The 17,089-nt window shown below is 35.4% G+C and overlaps 1 protein-coding gene across 7 annotated transcripts in view; it reads left to right on the top strand.

Moving 5' to 3' along the window:
* Nucleotides 1-17,089, top strand: part of MROH9 (maestro heat like repeat family member 9) — a 99,330-nt gene that overhangs the window by 8,955 nt on the left and 73,286 nt on the right. For all 7 annotated transcript variants that reach the window (XM_038542568.1, XM_038542566.1, XM_038542567.1 and 4 more), the window contains one exon: nucleotides 7,401-7,480. In XM_038542568.1, the coding sequence (XP_038398496.1) occupies nucleotides 7,401-7,480 (80 nt within the window). The remainder of the gene's footprint in view (nucleotides 1-7,400; nucleotides 7,481-17,089) is intronic.

The raw sequence follows: 17,089 nt of genomic DNA, 5'->3' as shown, positions 1-17,089 counted from the left end.
AATTTATCAGCGAATTTTACTATATTATATTCCCAGATCAACTTTGGAGTATCCTTGTGGAATTTCTCCCAGAATTTCTTTGGCATTTTAATTAGGATTGCACTAAATTTACAGATTAGTTTATAGAGAATTTACTTCTTTAAATTATTGTCACATCATCTGGCACATGTATTTTTTTTTCTTTCCACTTACTGGAATCTTCATGTAGACCTTATACATTTCTTGATCATTTATATAGGGGTATTTTATAGACTTTATGGTTACTGAGTGTAGAATATACATATGATTTATAAATTTTCTCTCAGCACACTTATCTTTTCCTTAACTGTATCTTTTGAAGAGCAAAAGGTTTTAGTATTAATCAAGTCTAATGTATAATTTTTTTTCTTCTGTTGACTGTGCTCTGCAGCCATATCTAAGAAAACTGCCTAAACTAAAAATGACAACAATTTTATCCTATCTTTTCTTCTGAAGTTTTTATAGTTTTGGCACTTACATTTAGGTCTATCATCCATCTTGATTTATTGTTGTGTAGGCATGAGATAATATAGATTTGTGTTTTTAAATATGAATATCCATTGTCCCACTCTTATTTTTAACATATAGTCTCATAGCATTGTTGCAAAACAATGTGACCTGCACAATTTCTATCTCTGAGATCTTAAGTTTCCTTTGTGAAGTGGATATATGATAAGTTTTAGAATTTCTTATGGTTTTCTGAAAGTAGAATACTCTCATTTTTAAAATACATGCAAAATAGATGGGTAAAAAAATTACCATCTTCAAAATAGCCATCACCAATTATGACTCCAGCCATTTCTGTAGAATACAAATAATTTTCTCTAAAAAATATTTTGAAGGTATAATTTACAGGGTTTTTTTTCTGTTATCCAGTATTACCAATGAAAAACCTGATCATGATCTGATTCTCTAGTTTTTGTCATCTGTCACTGGAAGCCTTGAAGGTTATCTTTATCTTGGGTAAATTGAAATTTCATAACAACTTGTATTTTGTATTCAAATATACTAGATAGTTATGTTTCAATCTAAAGACTCCAAGAAGTTATTTTGCATTACTGATTGAGCAATATTCTTTCTTATGTGTCCTGCATTCTTTCTTTCTGGAACTTCTATTAGTAACATACTAATTGTAACATTTTAAGACATCCCAAGATCTCATGGCTTTAAATTTTTGGACTCTCCACTATCAGTTACACATGAAAACATACCGAAGAATCAATTTAGGACAGAACCAAAGTGTTTCTCCATATGAAAGGATTGAGGTGTGTGTATTAGTGAACTGGCACATCAGAATGCTAACTGACAAGACAATTTCAATAATGCTCTAGGACTGTTTGAGAAGAGATTAATGCCTTGGGTAGTCATATAATTCAAATGTAGTTCTGTGGTTCATTCTAACTGCTATCTTCAATTGTCCCTAGTAAGAGTAAAAAGAAATCTGGAAGTTTTTAAAATGTTTGCATATTAATTTAATCACTGAACCAACACACACTAGTTTTTCAGGTGTCACTGGACTACTTGTTGGAATATTTGTGGTTCTTCAGGGGTTAGATTTGCTATTACCACTTCTAACTTGACCAGATAACATTGAGTGATGAGTATAATAACACTTTTTCTGATCATTGAAGATTTATTAGATTAAAGAGGAAACTTTCCATATTGAATAGAAAAGCGGTTTGGTAATATGATCTATCTAGAAGTATTAGTGTTCATAGATACCATTAGTATAATCAAAGTGGAAAACATAAGGCATAAGAGATGGCAAATTAAAGTCATAGATGGACTAGGGAAAGTCAACTTGAAATTGTTCCAAAATAAGTGCCCGTTCCATAGCCCTTTCTAAAATGTGGGCATAAACAAAGTGTCTGCAATTACCAGATGACTAAATTTTATCAATTACTTGGAGTTAAAGTATTCTGTTCCAATGGATATCACAGGAAACTTGTGAATAATTTTTATATTATTATGATAATCATTAATGACCAACCCAAGAGTCTAAACCAAGTTTAAACTAGGGATATGTTACAGAAAGGAGTCATAAGGAGCCTTCAAAAAATGAGAATAATCAGTGATATTCATCCTCTTGAACTGTTGGAGTTGATGTGAACATGATGGTTTTCATGATATGTTTCACTCAGTTTCTTTTTTTATATTACTAAGAATACTACCTATTACAAGTTCTGAGGGCTTAAAGATTATGTTAAAGAGATGAGAGGGAGAGAAAACAGTAAATTGTATCAGCAGAATTCTATCAGATATTGAGACAGATATGTGTGAACATAGGGCTTCACAATAGGCTGTCACCAGCAAGTTTTGGAATGCATGAATGAGGCAACATTGAGACTTGGACTTGAAACAGTATTTTTACTAACCAGTACCAAATAGATATTACTATTGTGCTATTGGACACACTAACTGGTTATGATGTCCATGTATACTTGAGCTTAAAAATAAAACTTTGCTGACCCCAATCAAAGAAAGTGGAATTCCTCTCCATTTAGGAAGTCAGGGAAATTTGAGTCTCTGTGTTTGTAGAGGTCCTCTACTTTTACAGTCATGCTGTAACTTTTGAGTTATCTCAAGAGAGTATAGTCTCCATCAACAAGGCAATTCACCAGAAATGCTCACTGATCTGTTTAGGGTAGAGGAATCAAAGAAAGCACAGGGAACAGAAGTCCACCTGAGAAGAATGTTTAAAAGAAAGCTATGAGGTCTCTAGGCATAGAACGTCAAGGTCTTTTCAGTGAGTATTAATATTTTACACCAGAATCAGCCAAAAGTCAGGTACTGCACCAAGTACACATCGTTGTGAATGAAAATTAAGTGTTTTGCCACAATGCAACCTTGCTTTTTTCAGAGTCTCATGTGTTGACTTTGGTCTTGTAGAAAGGAAAAGTAAACCTTGGCTATGAATACCTTTTTCTTTGTCCATTTGTGTATAGATTCATTGGTGCCTGAAGATATCTGAGGACCCCAGATCCAAATGTGAGACCCAAACTCCATGCATCAGCATAGTGAACCTGCCTATCTGGGCAGCAACCTTGTACTGAACTTTTCCCACCTAAGTCATCAATGGCTTTCATGGCTCCAAGTCCAAAAGATATTTTTCTGTCGTCTTCTTGCAGGACCTTTAAGCAGCATTTGACACTGTTACCAGTCACTATGTGTCTCTTAAATCTCTATTTCCCCTTCCAATAGGTTAACCAATCCTATTCTGTTGCAGTCTCTTTTCTACTGGGTAACATTAGCCTTAATTGTTCTTGTCACAACCACTTTATCTTGTTCAATCAAGTCTACAAATCTGCCCTGTGATCTTGTCCCTCCTTTGGTTAAATGAGATGAGTGGTAAATCTTTAGGGCTCACAAAAGGACTTGTCCTGATTGGCCTCTCTGGCTCCACAACTTAACCACTGTCCTTACTCTCTTTGCTCTAGCCTTCTTTCATGTCTTCCTAATGCAGTTCTCAATTCTGGCTTCATATTAGAATTACATGTGGAGCTTTAAATACAAAACAAAACAAAAACTACTCTTAGGGCCATACCTCTAGAGATTTTGATTCCCTGGTGTGGGATGAGTTCTGGCATCTGTATTTTTAGATTTTCGAAGATATCCTAATTTTAAGGCTCAGCCAGGGTTGAGAACCACTTCTCTAATGCACCTTTTCTCAACTCAAGTTCTTAGCACATACTGTCCCCCTGTTTGAAAAACTCTTCCTCCACTCTCCCCACCCCCATAATCTCTAGGTTGAAATTAAAAGTTGTTTTTAAAGTGAAATTTCCTGGATATCCTTTGCTAGTTAGCTTCCCTTAATAATCCCTATGATTTGCCTTTTAGACATCACAATTTCTGTTATTTGTTTTAAGTTTGCTTTCCCATAAGATTAAAGGCAAAAATTATCTGTTTTTTCCCTGTTCTAGCTCCACTGACTAACATGTAATAAAAACTAAAAAAAAAATTAAAAACAAAAAAATCTGATGGTTAATTGAAAATGTCTGTGTCCTGGGAAATCAGCCTTGGTTAGATATTAAATAACTATTTAGTCCCCAATCTTTCCATAATAAGATTCTTGGCTGAGAAGGAAGATTTATAAGGATGGCAAGGACTTTTTGATGAGAAAGTGTATATTTGGGGTAACATCTTGAGCCTAGACCGTGTTTATCATAAGATCCTAATACATCTGGAGAATTGGTGTTGTAGGCCTTTCAGGAGTGTCTGAAAATGAGGGCCCCACATCTTCCTGGAAGCTTTCTAAGGAAAGAAAGTTGAGGCACAAAACTAGCTTAAAGAGAATGATCCATGAAGAAAGATTGGAGCAATTCTATATAGAGCCCATTAAACTTTTTCAAGGATTTCTCTCACTAATCTTCCTAGGAGTGTAAATCATAAACAAGTAAAAACTAAAAGAACCAGAATCCTGAGAAAGCACAGTGTGGTTACACTAGTTCTGATGGCTTCTGCAGTAGTGGAAAATAATTCAACTGGCTTTGGGAGTCAGGGATGAATTAGCTCTGGGTGTAGCCTTCAGCTCTCTTAATATTTGGCCTTGGCATGATTGGGGGAATGTGAGAACACCAGCAAAAATGTCACTACCTTCAGTAAAACACCAACACAAACAGGAGGCTGAAGGGGTAAAGGCATTGAATATTCATACCCTCAATTCAGATTCCTCATCTCTCTGCACTTTGGTGTTTCACTATTGTCAAAGAGAGGAGGATTCTAGTGAGCTAGAAATGAAGGAAAAGTTGCAGACTAACATAATAGTCTATAGGACCCTGTCCATGGTTCCGTTTGAGCATTCACAGGATTGTGGGAATTACTAGAAGGGAGTTCAAATTCCCTCAGAATAATGATTATTATGATAATACCATTTCCCCCCAGGCTAAGGTGGCATCAGAAACACATAATATATGTGATTTGAAACATCTGAGGTTTAAGGAACCTAGTCAAATAGGCATGACTCCAATTTTTCTGGCCAAGAATGACAACAGATATTGAACAAAAATGTCAATGATATAAGATATATATAAAAAGCAGATGGTCAGCTTAAAGAAGAAAGCCAAAATAATATATATGGAAGCTTAAGGCCCACCAGGCTGGTCCTAGAACCTAGTATTATGAAACATATTACAAAGTACATATTTCCAGGTTTTGACTATTTTATCATTTACTATGGGTTTCCAATGAAGAGCCATTGTGATTAAAGAGTAATTGAAAATGAGATGGAGGAGAACCTATCCATATAATAGAAGTTAAAGCCAGCGTAATAATCATTATTCCCCAGAGGAGATACTGAAAAATTTCTGAGAACCCTGATGAGCATGTTATGTACCCTGAACAATAACAAAAAACCTATTTGGGGAAAGCAGGTGAAATTCCTGGCCAATTCCTATAACTTTCTAGACTTACACCACTACAAAACCAGTTTATAGATGTTAGACAATCCTTATCACTTGCTGATGTACGCACTGGTTTTTGGCATTACATTAACATTAGTGGTACGATGGTACAGGCAAACCATGTCCAAAACAAAGAAGGGATGTGCTGTAAATTAGTTAGTCAACAAAAAATGGGATGCCAAAGTAATACGAGCAGAACAATAACCTGATGAAGGAGTTGTGATAACATTTTTGGCTCCATGAAAAAAAAATAGAAGCTAGCTAACACATGGGAAGCAGAGGTCCGTGTTACTATAGATCTAGTAACTGACAATTTATTACTGTGAAGCAAGCTCCAGGATTGAGAGAAAATAGTTCACTTAAAAAGTGCTTCTCAATCCTGACTGTTCATCACAATCACCTGGAGGCCTTGGTTTTGTTTTTTTTGTTTTTTTTTTTAATGTCTGGTCTTGAATCCAGACCTATTAATTCTCTGGAGATGTTGCTAAGGAATCAAAATCAATGTTTTTTAGCCCCTCTGCATACAGCCAGGGTTGGGACCCAGTGATTAGATTTGATATATCCCAAATTGATTTCCAAGGACTAAAGCCCAGTTACAACTTTGTGGGGAAAAGTTCCCATTGAGGCAATAGTCCCAAAAAATCATTGCTTAGATAGAGACAGGATGTTCAGTTTGTCACTGCCCAGAGAAATGAGTACTAGTGTATTTCTGGCCAAATTGAAAGAAAATAGTGACAAGGACAAAAATGTCAAATTTCAAACTAGACAAATCACCATTTATTGTTCCATGTCACAGTGAGAGTTGTCCACCATACAAGTTTTATATTCTCTAAGTAATGATAACATGCAATATAGTAATAAGCAACATAGCAAAGAATTATCACAATTTTAGATATGAATATAAATATTTTAGAGAAAGAGTTTCCCCGGGTGGCTCAGATAGTTGACAGTCCAACTCTTGGTTTTCAGATGGCCACCTTCTCCTTGCATCCTCACGTGGCAGAAAGAGAGAAAGCAAGCTCTCTTTCATCTCATAAGGGCATGAGCCCCATCTTGGGGTTTTACTCTCATGACCTCATCTAAACCTTATTATCTCCCAAAGGTCCATCTCCAAATACCAACACATTGGGGATTAGGGTTTCAACATATGGCTAGGAGGGGATACAACATGCACTCCAAAATGTGTGCTTAATAAGCAGGTAGTCCTATCCTTTGGAATAGCTTTTGCATCCCACAAAGGTAAGACATAGATCCCACAGGGCAATCAATGCTGGAGTCAGAGGAGCAGCACTGAACAGATGGGAAAGGGCTTGTGTTAGGGTGATAAGTGGATCAGTGGCAGGTATTTGCATATTCATTAGAGGGAATAAATGCCCTTAGAAATAGCATTATTCTACAGCAGTATAAAAGAGAACTTTGACTTATTTCAGAAGTACAGACTAAGAATTTCCACAAACAGCACTATTGGGTCTGTTGCAAAAAGGTGACATTGCAACAGATGCTTGCATAAACAAAGCTAGGATGCACACAAGAAAAGAGATGCTCTTCCACTAGGCTTCCCCTAGTGTCTTCAATAAAGAATTCTAAAGTCTTAATGGAATCTCATTGACTATCACTGATAAGTTTAAATAGCTGTACCGTGACCTGTACATGGTTCTCATTTTATAGCATGAGACATTCTTCATTAAGGCCTGACTTAAATCATCTTGTTGGTATTTTTTATCAAGAGACTCCACTGAAGAATATAGCTAACAAAATTTTGTCTGGAAATGCTAATTATAGAAGCACAGCAGTTGGCTGTAAAAGGCTGCCATTAAGCCAAGATGCTATTGTGGATTTCAGTTAGGGTTTTTCTCAACATTACAAAATTTTGGACTTATATTCCAGTCCAGTTTGGTCTCTTTAGTCTCACAGGAGTGACAACATTGATTCTTTTTTTTTTTTTTCTTTTTTTTTTTTCTTTTCTTTTTCTGATCCTTCCAGGTGAACAGCGCTCCGAGCCTATGGGATGCAATCTCAAGACTGTTAAGTGACCAAGCCATGGTCCTCTCCCTGAACTCCAGGTACAATAAGCTCGAACACTCTCCCATTTCACTGACTAAATATCTCTAAAATGCAACAGAGAAAAATCAACAATTGTGAAAAACAGAAAATTACTCCAAATTCCACTATCCTAATTTAGCAGCTACTATTTTTCTTTCTCATATTCTTCAATTCTTAAATATTTTACAGATAAACAGATAATCTAATTATTGTACAATAATAAGCAGATTTACTGTAATATTTTTCCTTTTGGCATTGTGTCTTAAGTTTTTATCTTTCTACATACTCATATTTTCATTTGAATGGCAATATAATATTACCCAATTTTGAAATGTTCTAAATTATATTTTATTTTACCAATATTATGATAATCATCTTTACACATAAATGGTCATATCTTCTCTGAAATACGTTTTTGAAATAGCATTCTGTGGGTGAGGTTACTGATTTAGATAATAGGCAACTACAAAAATGCCCTGCTGCTGGAAATGCTAACTGGTCAACAGTCCCAGCCACTGCCTGTGTAGATCCACCAGCACGACCACCCAGGCAGCATAGTGGGACAGTCAGTTTCAGCGAGTGACTTTGAATCTAGGAAACCCGTCAACCTGGCTAAACCCTTCTTGGAACTTGCTGTAGTCTAAGATACTTTCTTCCCTAAGGCTCCTTCCTTCCTTCTTTCCTTCTCTTAGAAATCTTATGCACCTCTAATCCTGTCTTGGCATCTGTTACCCATGCACTCAAACTAATGTAGATGGAATGAAAATATTCTTAGAGCTTTTAATAAGGAGTCAGTTTGTTGTCCAGAAAAACCTCACTAACAATAAATACTTCTTCAAAGCCTAGTCACCAGAAAATATAGATATATACATATATTTTCTATTTCACTGATTTAATAGGTTCAGAATTGTACCTCATTGTATTTTTAACTTGTATTTCTTTCAAAAAAAAGCAAAATTCAATATTTTCTGTATATTTATATATTAATTTTCTCATGTGGGAATTTTCTTGTGGTCTTTGCTACTTCATTAGAATTTTAGTGGTGACATATACTTAGTAAGCTTCTCATGGCATTTTTATGGTTTTAAAATTTTAATTCTTTTTTTATGTTGTCAGAATTGGCTTTAGTGTCATTGCTGTATATTTTTTCTTTCACCTTTTTGTATGACATCTGATATAAAATTAATTCTACTCACACTTTACTATTATGACTTTCTCCTGGTTTTATTACTCGATTTTTGTTACTGTTTAGGCTATAACAGATTTTTTTTTTATGTTACAAACTAATTTAAATTATCTTCACAATTCCATTATACAAACCAGAAGTCTACAAACTTGGCCCATTTAGCCATAGCTACGTCCTGCTATTTTTGCAGCATCCTGGTTTGTACATTCTGAGAAATCAGAATGTTTTTTCCTTTTTTTTTTTTTTTTTTTTTTTTGAGAGAAAGGGAGTGTGAGTGGGGAGGGATGAGGCAGAGAGAGAGAGAGAGAATCCTAAGCGGGCTTCATGCTGAGAACAGAGCCCCACAGGGGTATCTATCTCACAACCCTAAAATCATGACCTGAACTGAAATCAAGAGTAGGATGCTTAGCTGACTGAGCCACCCCACCCAGGCACCCTTGTTTTTTACATTTTTAAATAGTTGAGGGAGATTAAAAGAAGAAAGATATTTCACAACATGCAAATGCTATATGAAATTCAAATTCCAGGGTCAGTAAACAAATTTTTGTTGAAACAGACATATTTATGTATTTATTCATGCATTGTCTATGACTGCTTTTGCATTATGATGGCAGACCTGAGCAGACAGAGACCATTTGGTTAGCAAAGCCTAGTATACTTATTATCTAGACCATCACAGAAAATGTTTGCTAATCCCAATACAGATAATGATTATTTAAAATGCTTCATTTCCAAAGACTTGCTTAAACTCTGAATGTTTTTTTAAAAATATTTGTCTGTATAATGGAATAGTTATGAATTTAAGGGTTCCAAGCTGTTCTTGAATATCTTGATGGCAGTGGTGGATCCACTAAATACACACACACACACACACACACACACACACACACATAAGCACAAATAAAACAGGAAACCTAAACAAGATGGGTGTATTGAATCAATAATATCAATATCCTGGTGGTCTTTGTAGAATGTTACCACTGGGGAAAACTGGGAAAGCATATTGGATGTTTCTTTGTATTATTTCTTACAACAGCATGTAAATTTACAAATAGCTCAATAAAATTTTAATTAAAAAGAGAGCTCTAAGAATGTTTGTATTCTGACCCATCATGAAATAGTGTCATAATAAATTAGTGCCACATTTGGCCAGGTAGGGGAGGTAGAGCATTTATCCAGGTATTTTCTATTCCCATATTAGGTATTCTCTAGAATTTATATTCTCTTCCATTGTTTAGAATTTTGTTGTGGTGCCACCACTAAACTGTTTTGATTTAGTGCTGTTTTGTAATAGATTTTATTATCTGATTGAACTGGATCTTCCTTATTTTCTTGATAATTTTCAGCACAGTAACCTGGGATAATCCCTCCAATTTATTTTTCTAAGTGGAAGGTAAATGTATTTTATCAACTGCTGATGAAAATATCCTGAAATTTTAATTTCATTGTCAGAGTTTGTAGAATAATTTGAGAATAATTGACATTTATAAGTAATCTTTCCATTTATAAACCTATCTTTCTAATTACTCAAGTTCTGTTTTCTATTCTCTAAAAGTATGAGGATTTTTTGGTATAGATTCTGCATATTACTAGACTAATTTCTTAGTTATATTGTATTTTGGTTCCTCCATCCTCATGTTATTGTTTGGACAGCAATTTCTGATATACTAGGAATCATATGGGATCTTTTGGGGGGTATATTTATCCAGTGTTTGAGCTCACTGAACTATTTTTATTAGACCATGTCTTATTTGAAAAACAACAAACTCTAACACAATATTTCAAAATAGGAAATTGAACCCTTATGTTGTTCCTGTTTTTAATAAAAACTCTTACACTACTTCTCAATTAGCGAAATGTTGGTTTAAATAAAACCTTTCAAAAAACTATTCAAACTATTCATTTTTCCTTAAAAAATGATGTTGATATTTATTACATACTTTTTCAAGATAGGTTAAGACATGAGTTTTAATTTAATCTATTATAGGTATGTGCTAATTAATAGTTTTTAGGATATTGGGCCATCCTTACATTCTGATGATAAATCATAATTGGTGGTTTTAAAAAATATTATGAAAATTTAAACTTTATACTCATAAATGAAATTAATTTTTATTATTGCAATTCCAGTAACATAGTAACATAGGTAACATACAATGTTATGTTAGTTTCAGGTGTACAATCTAGTGAGTGATTCAGCAGTTTCATATATTACTTGAAGTTCATCAAGATAAGCGTACTCTTAATCCCTGTCATCTATTTCACTCATCTCCTCACCCACCTCCTCTCTAATAACTATCTTTAACCAGACTCTGTGTAGTTAAGAGTATGTTTTTTTGGTTTGTCTTTTTCCCCCCTTTGTACATTTGTTTTGTTTCTTAAGTTCCACATATAAATGAAATCATATGACACTTGTCTTTTTCTGACTGGCTTATTTTGCTTAACATTATACTCCTTAGATCAATTTGTGTTGTTGCAAATGAGAAGATTTCATTCTTTTTATGGCTGAATAATATTACATTGTATATATACACCATTTCTTCTTTATCCATTCCAAAATGGACACTTGGGCGGCTTCCACAATTGGTCTATTGTAAATACTGTTACTATAAACATAGGGGTACATATACCCCTTTGAATTAGTGTTTTCATATTCTTTGGGTAAAGACTCAGTAGCATGATTACCGGATTGTAGGGTAGGGTAGTTCTATTACTAAGTTTCTGAAGGACCTCTATACCACCTTCCACTGTGGCTATACCAGTTTGCATTACCACCAACAGTGCAAAAGTGTTCCTTTTTCTGCATATCCTTGCCAAAGCCTGTTGTTTCTTGTTGATTTTAGCCATTCTGACAGGTGGGAGGCGATATCTCATTGTGGTTTTGATTTGCACGTCCCTGATGATGAGTGATGTTGAGCATCATTTCATTTGCTGACCATCTGGAAGTCTTCTTTGAAGAAATGTCTGTGTCGTCAGCCCATATCTTTGTTTTTTGGGTGTTGACTTTCATAAATTCTTTATATATTTTGGACGCTAACCCTTTATCAGACATGTCATTTGCAAATATCTTCTCCCATTCCATAGGTTGTCATTTCATTTTGTTGGTTTTCTCCTTTGTTGTGCAGAAGCTTTTTTTATTTTAATGAAGTCCCAGTAGTTTATTTTTGCTTTTGTCTTCCTTGCCTCAGGAAGCATATCTAGAAAGATGTTGGATGGCCAAAGCCAGAAATTACTGCCTGTGTTCCCTTCTAGGATGTTTGTGGTTTCAGGTCTCACATTTAGATCCTTAATCCATTTGGAGTTTATTGTTATGTATGGTATAAGAAAGTGGTCAGTTTTATTACTTTGTATGCAGCTATCCAGTTTTCTCAACATGTTTGATGAAGAAATTGTCTTTTTCCCATTGCGTATTTTTGCCCCCCTTTGTTAAAGGTTAATTGGCTATATAATTGTGGTTTATTTCTGGGTTTCCTATTCTGTTCCATTGATCTATGTGTGTTTTTGTGCCAGTACCATATTGTTTTGATTACTACAGCTTTGAAATATAAAGTAAGTCCAGAATTGTGATGTCTCCAGTTTTGTTTTTCTTTTTAAGTTTCTTTTAACAATGTTTTATAGTTTTCAGAGCATAAGTCTTTCACTTTTTTGATTAGGTTTATTTCTAGGTATCATATTTTTTGTGCAGTTGTAAATGGGGTGATTTTCTTAATTTCTTTTTCTGCTGCTTAATTATTGGCATTTAGAAATGCAACAGATTTCTGTAAATCAGTTTTGTGCCCTGTGACTTTACTGATTTGTTTATTAGTTCTAGCAGTCTTTTGGTAGGGTTTTTTGGATTTTTCCTTTTTTTTTTTTTTTTTTGGATTTTTCTATATAGTATCATGTTATCTGCAAATAGTGAAAGTTTCACTTCCTCATCAATTTGGATGTCTTTTTTTTTTTTTTTTTTTTTTTTTTTGCTGTCTGATTGCTGTGGCTAGGACTTCCAGTACTATGTTGAATAAAAGTGGTGAAAATGAGCATCCTTGTCTTCTTCCTAATCTTAGGGGAAAAGCTCTGTTTCTCCCCGGTAAGGATTATGCTGCTATGGGTTTTTCATAGATGGCCTTTAACATGTTGAGGTATGTTCCCTCTAGACTTACTTTGTTGAGGGCTTGTATCATGAGCAGATATTGTACTTTGTCAAATTATTTTGGGGCATCTATTGAAATGATTATGTGTCTCTTATCCTTTGTCTTATTGATGTATCACATTGATACATGTGATATTGAACTACCCTTGCGTCCTGTGAATGGATCCCTCTTGATTGTGGTGAGTGATATTTCTAATATTGGATTCCATTTGCTAGTATTTTATTTAGGATTTTTTCATCCATGCTCATCAGACTTATTGGCCTGTAGTTCTCTTTTTTGTGGTATCTTTATCTGGTTTTGTATCAGGTTAATGCTAGCCTCATAGAATGAATTTGGAAGTTTTCCTTCCTCTTCTGTTTTTTGGAAAAGTCTGAGAAGAGGCATTAACTTTTTTAAATGTCCAGTAGAATTCACCTGTGAAGCTATCTGGTCCTGGACATTTGTTTGTTGGGAGTTTTTTTTTACTGCTGACTCAACTTCATTGCTTGCTATCAACTGATCAAGTGTTCTATTTCTTTCTGTTTCAGTTTTGGTAGTTTATATGTTTCTAGGAATTTATACATTTCTTTCAAGTCCAATTTGTTGGAATATAATTTTTTATAATATTCTCTTATATTTATTTATATTTTTTGGTGTTGGTTGTTATTTCACCTCTCTGATTTTTGATTCTACTATTTGAGTCTATTCTCTTTTCTTTTTGATAAGTCTAGCTAGAGGTTTATCAATTTTATCGATTTTTTCCAAGAACCTGATTTCATTAATCTGTTCTTTTTTTTTTATTAATCTGTTCTATCATGGTTTTAGTTTCTATTTCACTTATTTCTGCTCTATTCTTTCCTTCTACTTGTTTTATATTTTGTTAGTTGTTTTTTTTCCTTAGTTCCTTTAGGTGTAGGTTAGACTGTTTGAGATTTTTCTTGCATCTTGAGGTAGATCTGTACTGCTATGTACTTGCCTTTTCTGCATCCAATGATTTGCTGCATCCAGTGATTTGGACCATTGTGTTTTCATTTTCATTTCTCTCCATGTAATTTTTTATATCTTTGATTTCCTGGTTGACCCATTCATTGCTTATTTAGTAACATGTTATTTAACACCCATGTTTTGATGCTCTTTCCAGATATTTTCATGTGGTTGATTTCTAGTTTCATGCATGATGGTGAGAAAAAAAATGCATGGTATGACTTCAATCTTTTTGAATTTGTTAAGACTTGTTTCATGGCCTAATATTTGATCCATTATGAAGAATGTTCCATGTGCACTTAAAAAGAATGTGTATTCTGGGGCGCCTGGGTGGCTCAGTTGGTTAAGTATCCAACCCATGATGTCAGCTCAGGTCATGATTACAGGGAAGTGGGATTGAGCCCCATGTCAGACTCTGTGCTGAGCAGGGAGCCTGCTTGGGATTATGTCTCTCCCTCTCTTTCTGCCCCTAGCTACCCCTACTTGTACATACTCTGTCTCTCTCCTCTCTCTTTCTCTAAAAAAATTTAAAAATAATGTGTATTCTGCTATTTTAGGATGCAGTGTTCTGAATATATCTGTTAATTTTATCTGGTCCAGTGTGCTATTCAAAACCGCTGTTTCCTTGTTGATTTTCTGTTTGGATGATCTGTGCATTGATTTAAGTGGGGGGGTGTTAAAGTCCTCTACTATTGTTGTATTACTATCTATTAGTTCCTTTATGCTTGTTATTAACTGTTTTATATATTTGGGTGCTCTCATGTTGGATGCACAAGTATTTACAAATGTTAGATATTCTTGTTTGTCCATTTTATTATTATATAGTGCCTTTCTTTGTCTTTCATTATACTTTTGTCATTAATTCTATTTTTTCCAAAGAGAAAAGCCTTAACTATGGCTACCCTGGCTTTCTTGTGACATCCATCTGCATGATAAATGTTTCTGCATCCCTTTGCTTTCAACCTGCAGGTGGCTTTAGGTGTAAAATGAGTCTTTTGTAGACAGCATATAGATGGATCTTGTTTTTAAATTCATTCCATCAACCTATATCTTTTATTTAGTGCATTTAGTCCATTTATATTCCAAGTAATAATACATATTTATTGCCATTGTTACTTGTTTTGTGGTTGTTTTTGTAACTCTTCTTTGACCCTTTCTTCTCTTGCTCTCCTCTCTCAGTTTGTGGCTTTCTTTAGTGATATACTTAGATTCCTTGGTTCTTTATTTTTTGCAGATATATTATTGGTTTTTGATTTGTATATAATATTTTCTGCATATACCAGTCTATATTAAGTTGATGGTCACTTAAGTTTGAGCCCACCCTTTACTCTTTTCCCTAGCACCCATTTCGTATATGGTATATAATTTACATCCTTTTATTTTGTGAGTCCCTTGGCTGATTTTTATGGGTATACTTATTTTTACTGCTTCTGTCCTTCCTACTTTTCTTACTCCTACTCATGGTCTTTCCTTTACACTCATACAGTCTTCTTTAAATTTCCTGTAAGCCTGGTTTAGTGGTCATGAACTCCTTTAGTTTTTGTTTGTCTGGGAAACATTTTATCTCTCCTCCTCTTCTGAATTATAGCCTTGCTGGATAAAATATTCTTGGGTGCAGATTTTTTCCTTTCACCACTTTGAATAGATCATGTTACTCCTTTCTGGCCTTCAAGGTTTCTGCTGGAAAATCTGTTGATAGCCTTATGGAGTTTCACTTATATAACTGTCTTCTTTTCTATTGCCTTTAAAATTTTCTCTTTATCACTAGTTCTTGCCATTTTAATTATTATGTGTCTTGGCATGGACCTCCTTGGGTTGATTTTGTTGGGGAATCTCTGTGCCTCCTTGGATCTACATGTTTTCTTCTCTGGATTAGAGAACTTTTCAGCTACTATTTCTTCAAATAAATTTTGTGTTCCCTTTTCTCTCTCCTCTTCTGGGGGATCCCTATGAGAATGTTATTATGCTCGATGGAATTGCTGAGTTCCCTAAGTCTATTCTCATTCTGCATATTTTTTTCTCTCACCTGCTCAACTTGATTACTTACCATTACTCTATCCTCCAAGTCGTTAATTCATTCCCCTGCTTTCTCTAACCTGCTATTTATTCCATCTAGTATATTTTTAATTTCAATCATTGTGTTCTTTATCTTTGATAGGTTCTATGTTAAGAGTTCATTCATGTTCTCCACTCTTTTCTCAGGTTCAGTGAGTATCTTTATGGTCATTACTTTACATCCTCTCACCAACATACTACTTATATCTATTTTCCTTGTGTCTCTTGTTGTGGTTTTGTCCTGTTATTTTATTCAGGACATATTCCTCTGTCTCCTCATTTTGTCTAACTCTCACTGTTTCTCTGTGGTAGGAAAGTCAGCTATGTCTCCTGTTCTTGTAAGTAATGGCCTTATGAAGAAGAGGGCCTATGGTGCCCTGCAGTGCAGTGTCTCTGGTTCACCAGAACCTGTGTCTCCTGGGTGTGTTGCATGTGTTCTGCTGTTGTGTCTTGGCCCCTTCTCCCTTCAGTTTGGTCATTTCTAGTGGCTCTTTCCCTGTTTTGGACAATGGCTTGTTCCTGTGGTGTTAGTAGACCACTCTGGGGTCACCTTGGCTCTTAACTGAATCAAACCAGGCATTTGTCAGAGATGCAGTAGCACCAAACTGCAGGACACTTTCCCTGTGTTGCACCCTGAGCAATTTTTTCTGATGGGTAGGGTCTGTAATCAGACCAATGGTCTGCCCTCACCTCCTGCTGGGGTTGCCCTATGACTGGTACATGTGGTTATCTTCCCCTCACCCCAGGACAGGAGTCACTTTGGAGTGATGCTGGCCATTTCTGGCACTGTTTGTACTTCCAGGCTTGTTGGCCCCTGTTTGAATAGGCCAAGAGCATTTTGAAGTGGATGTGCCACCATTAGTGGGATGGAATGACTGGGGTGGGGCTCACAGTTTTAGAAAGGGGTGCATTAGTCTTTCATGGGGCTGCTGCCACCAGGGGGACTGAGGCCTCACAAAGTGCATGGGTCAGAAGATGCAGTGTTGGCAAGGTTTGTGCCTGTCTTCTAGGGGAGGGGACAAACAGCACCAAGACTGAGAAAAGCATGACTGGAAAAGGAAGATCCACTGAAGCTGGGGGGGTGGGGGGAGTTTCTTAGTGTAAGCAAATTAGGTAGTGATGCCTGCACAGTGCTGGTTCCTTCAAGTGTCTGTGTGTTTATGCTGCAGGGTTTATCCTTCCAGAGGAGGGAAATTGGACCTGCTAGCTCCTTTGTTTCTGAAGAAGTCCCTTAGGGATCCTGCCAGTTCCTTTGTCCCTGAAAAGTCCCCCAGTGATTTATGTCCTCCAGG

The sequence above is a fragment of the Canis lupus genome, chromosome 7 (genome assembly GCF_011100685.1).
Source record: "Canis lupus familiaris isolate Mischka breed German Shepherd chromosome 7, alternate assembly UU_Cfam_GSD_1.0, whole genome shotgun sequence".
Classification (NCBI taxonomy): Eukaryota; Metazoa; Chordata; class Mammalia; order Carnivora; family Canidae; genus Canis; species Canis lupus.
This window is presented reverse-complemented; position numbering and strand designations above follow the sequence as displayed.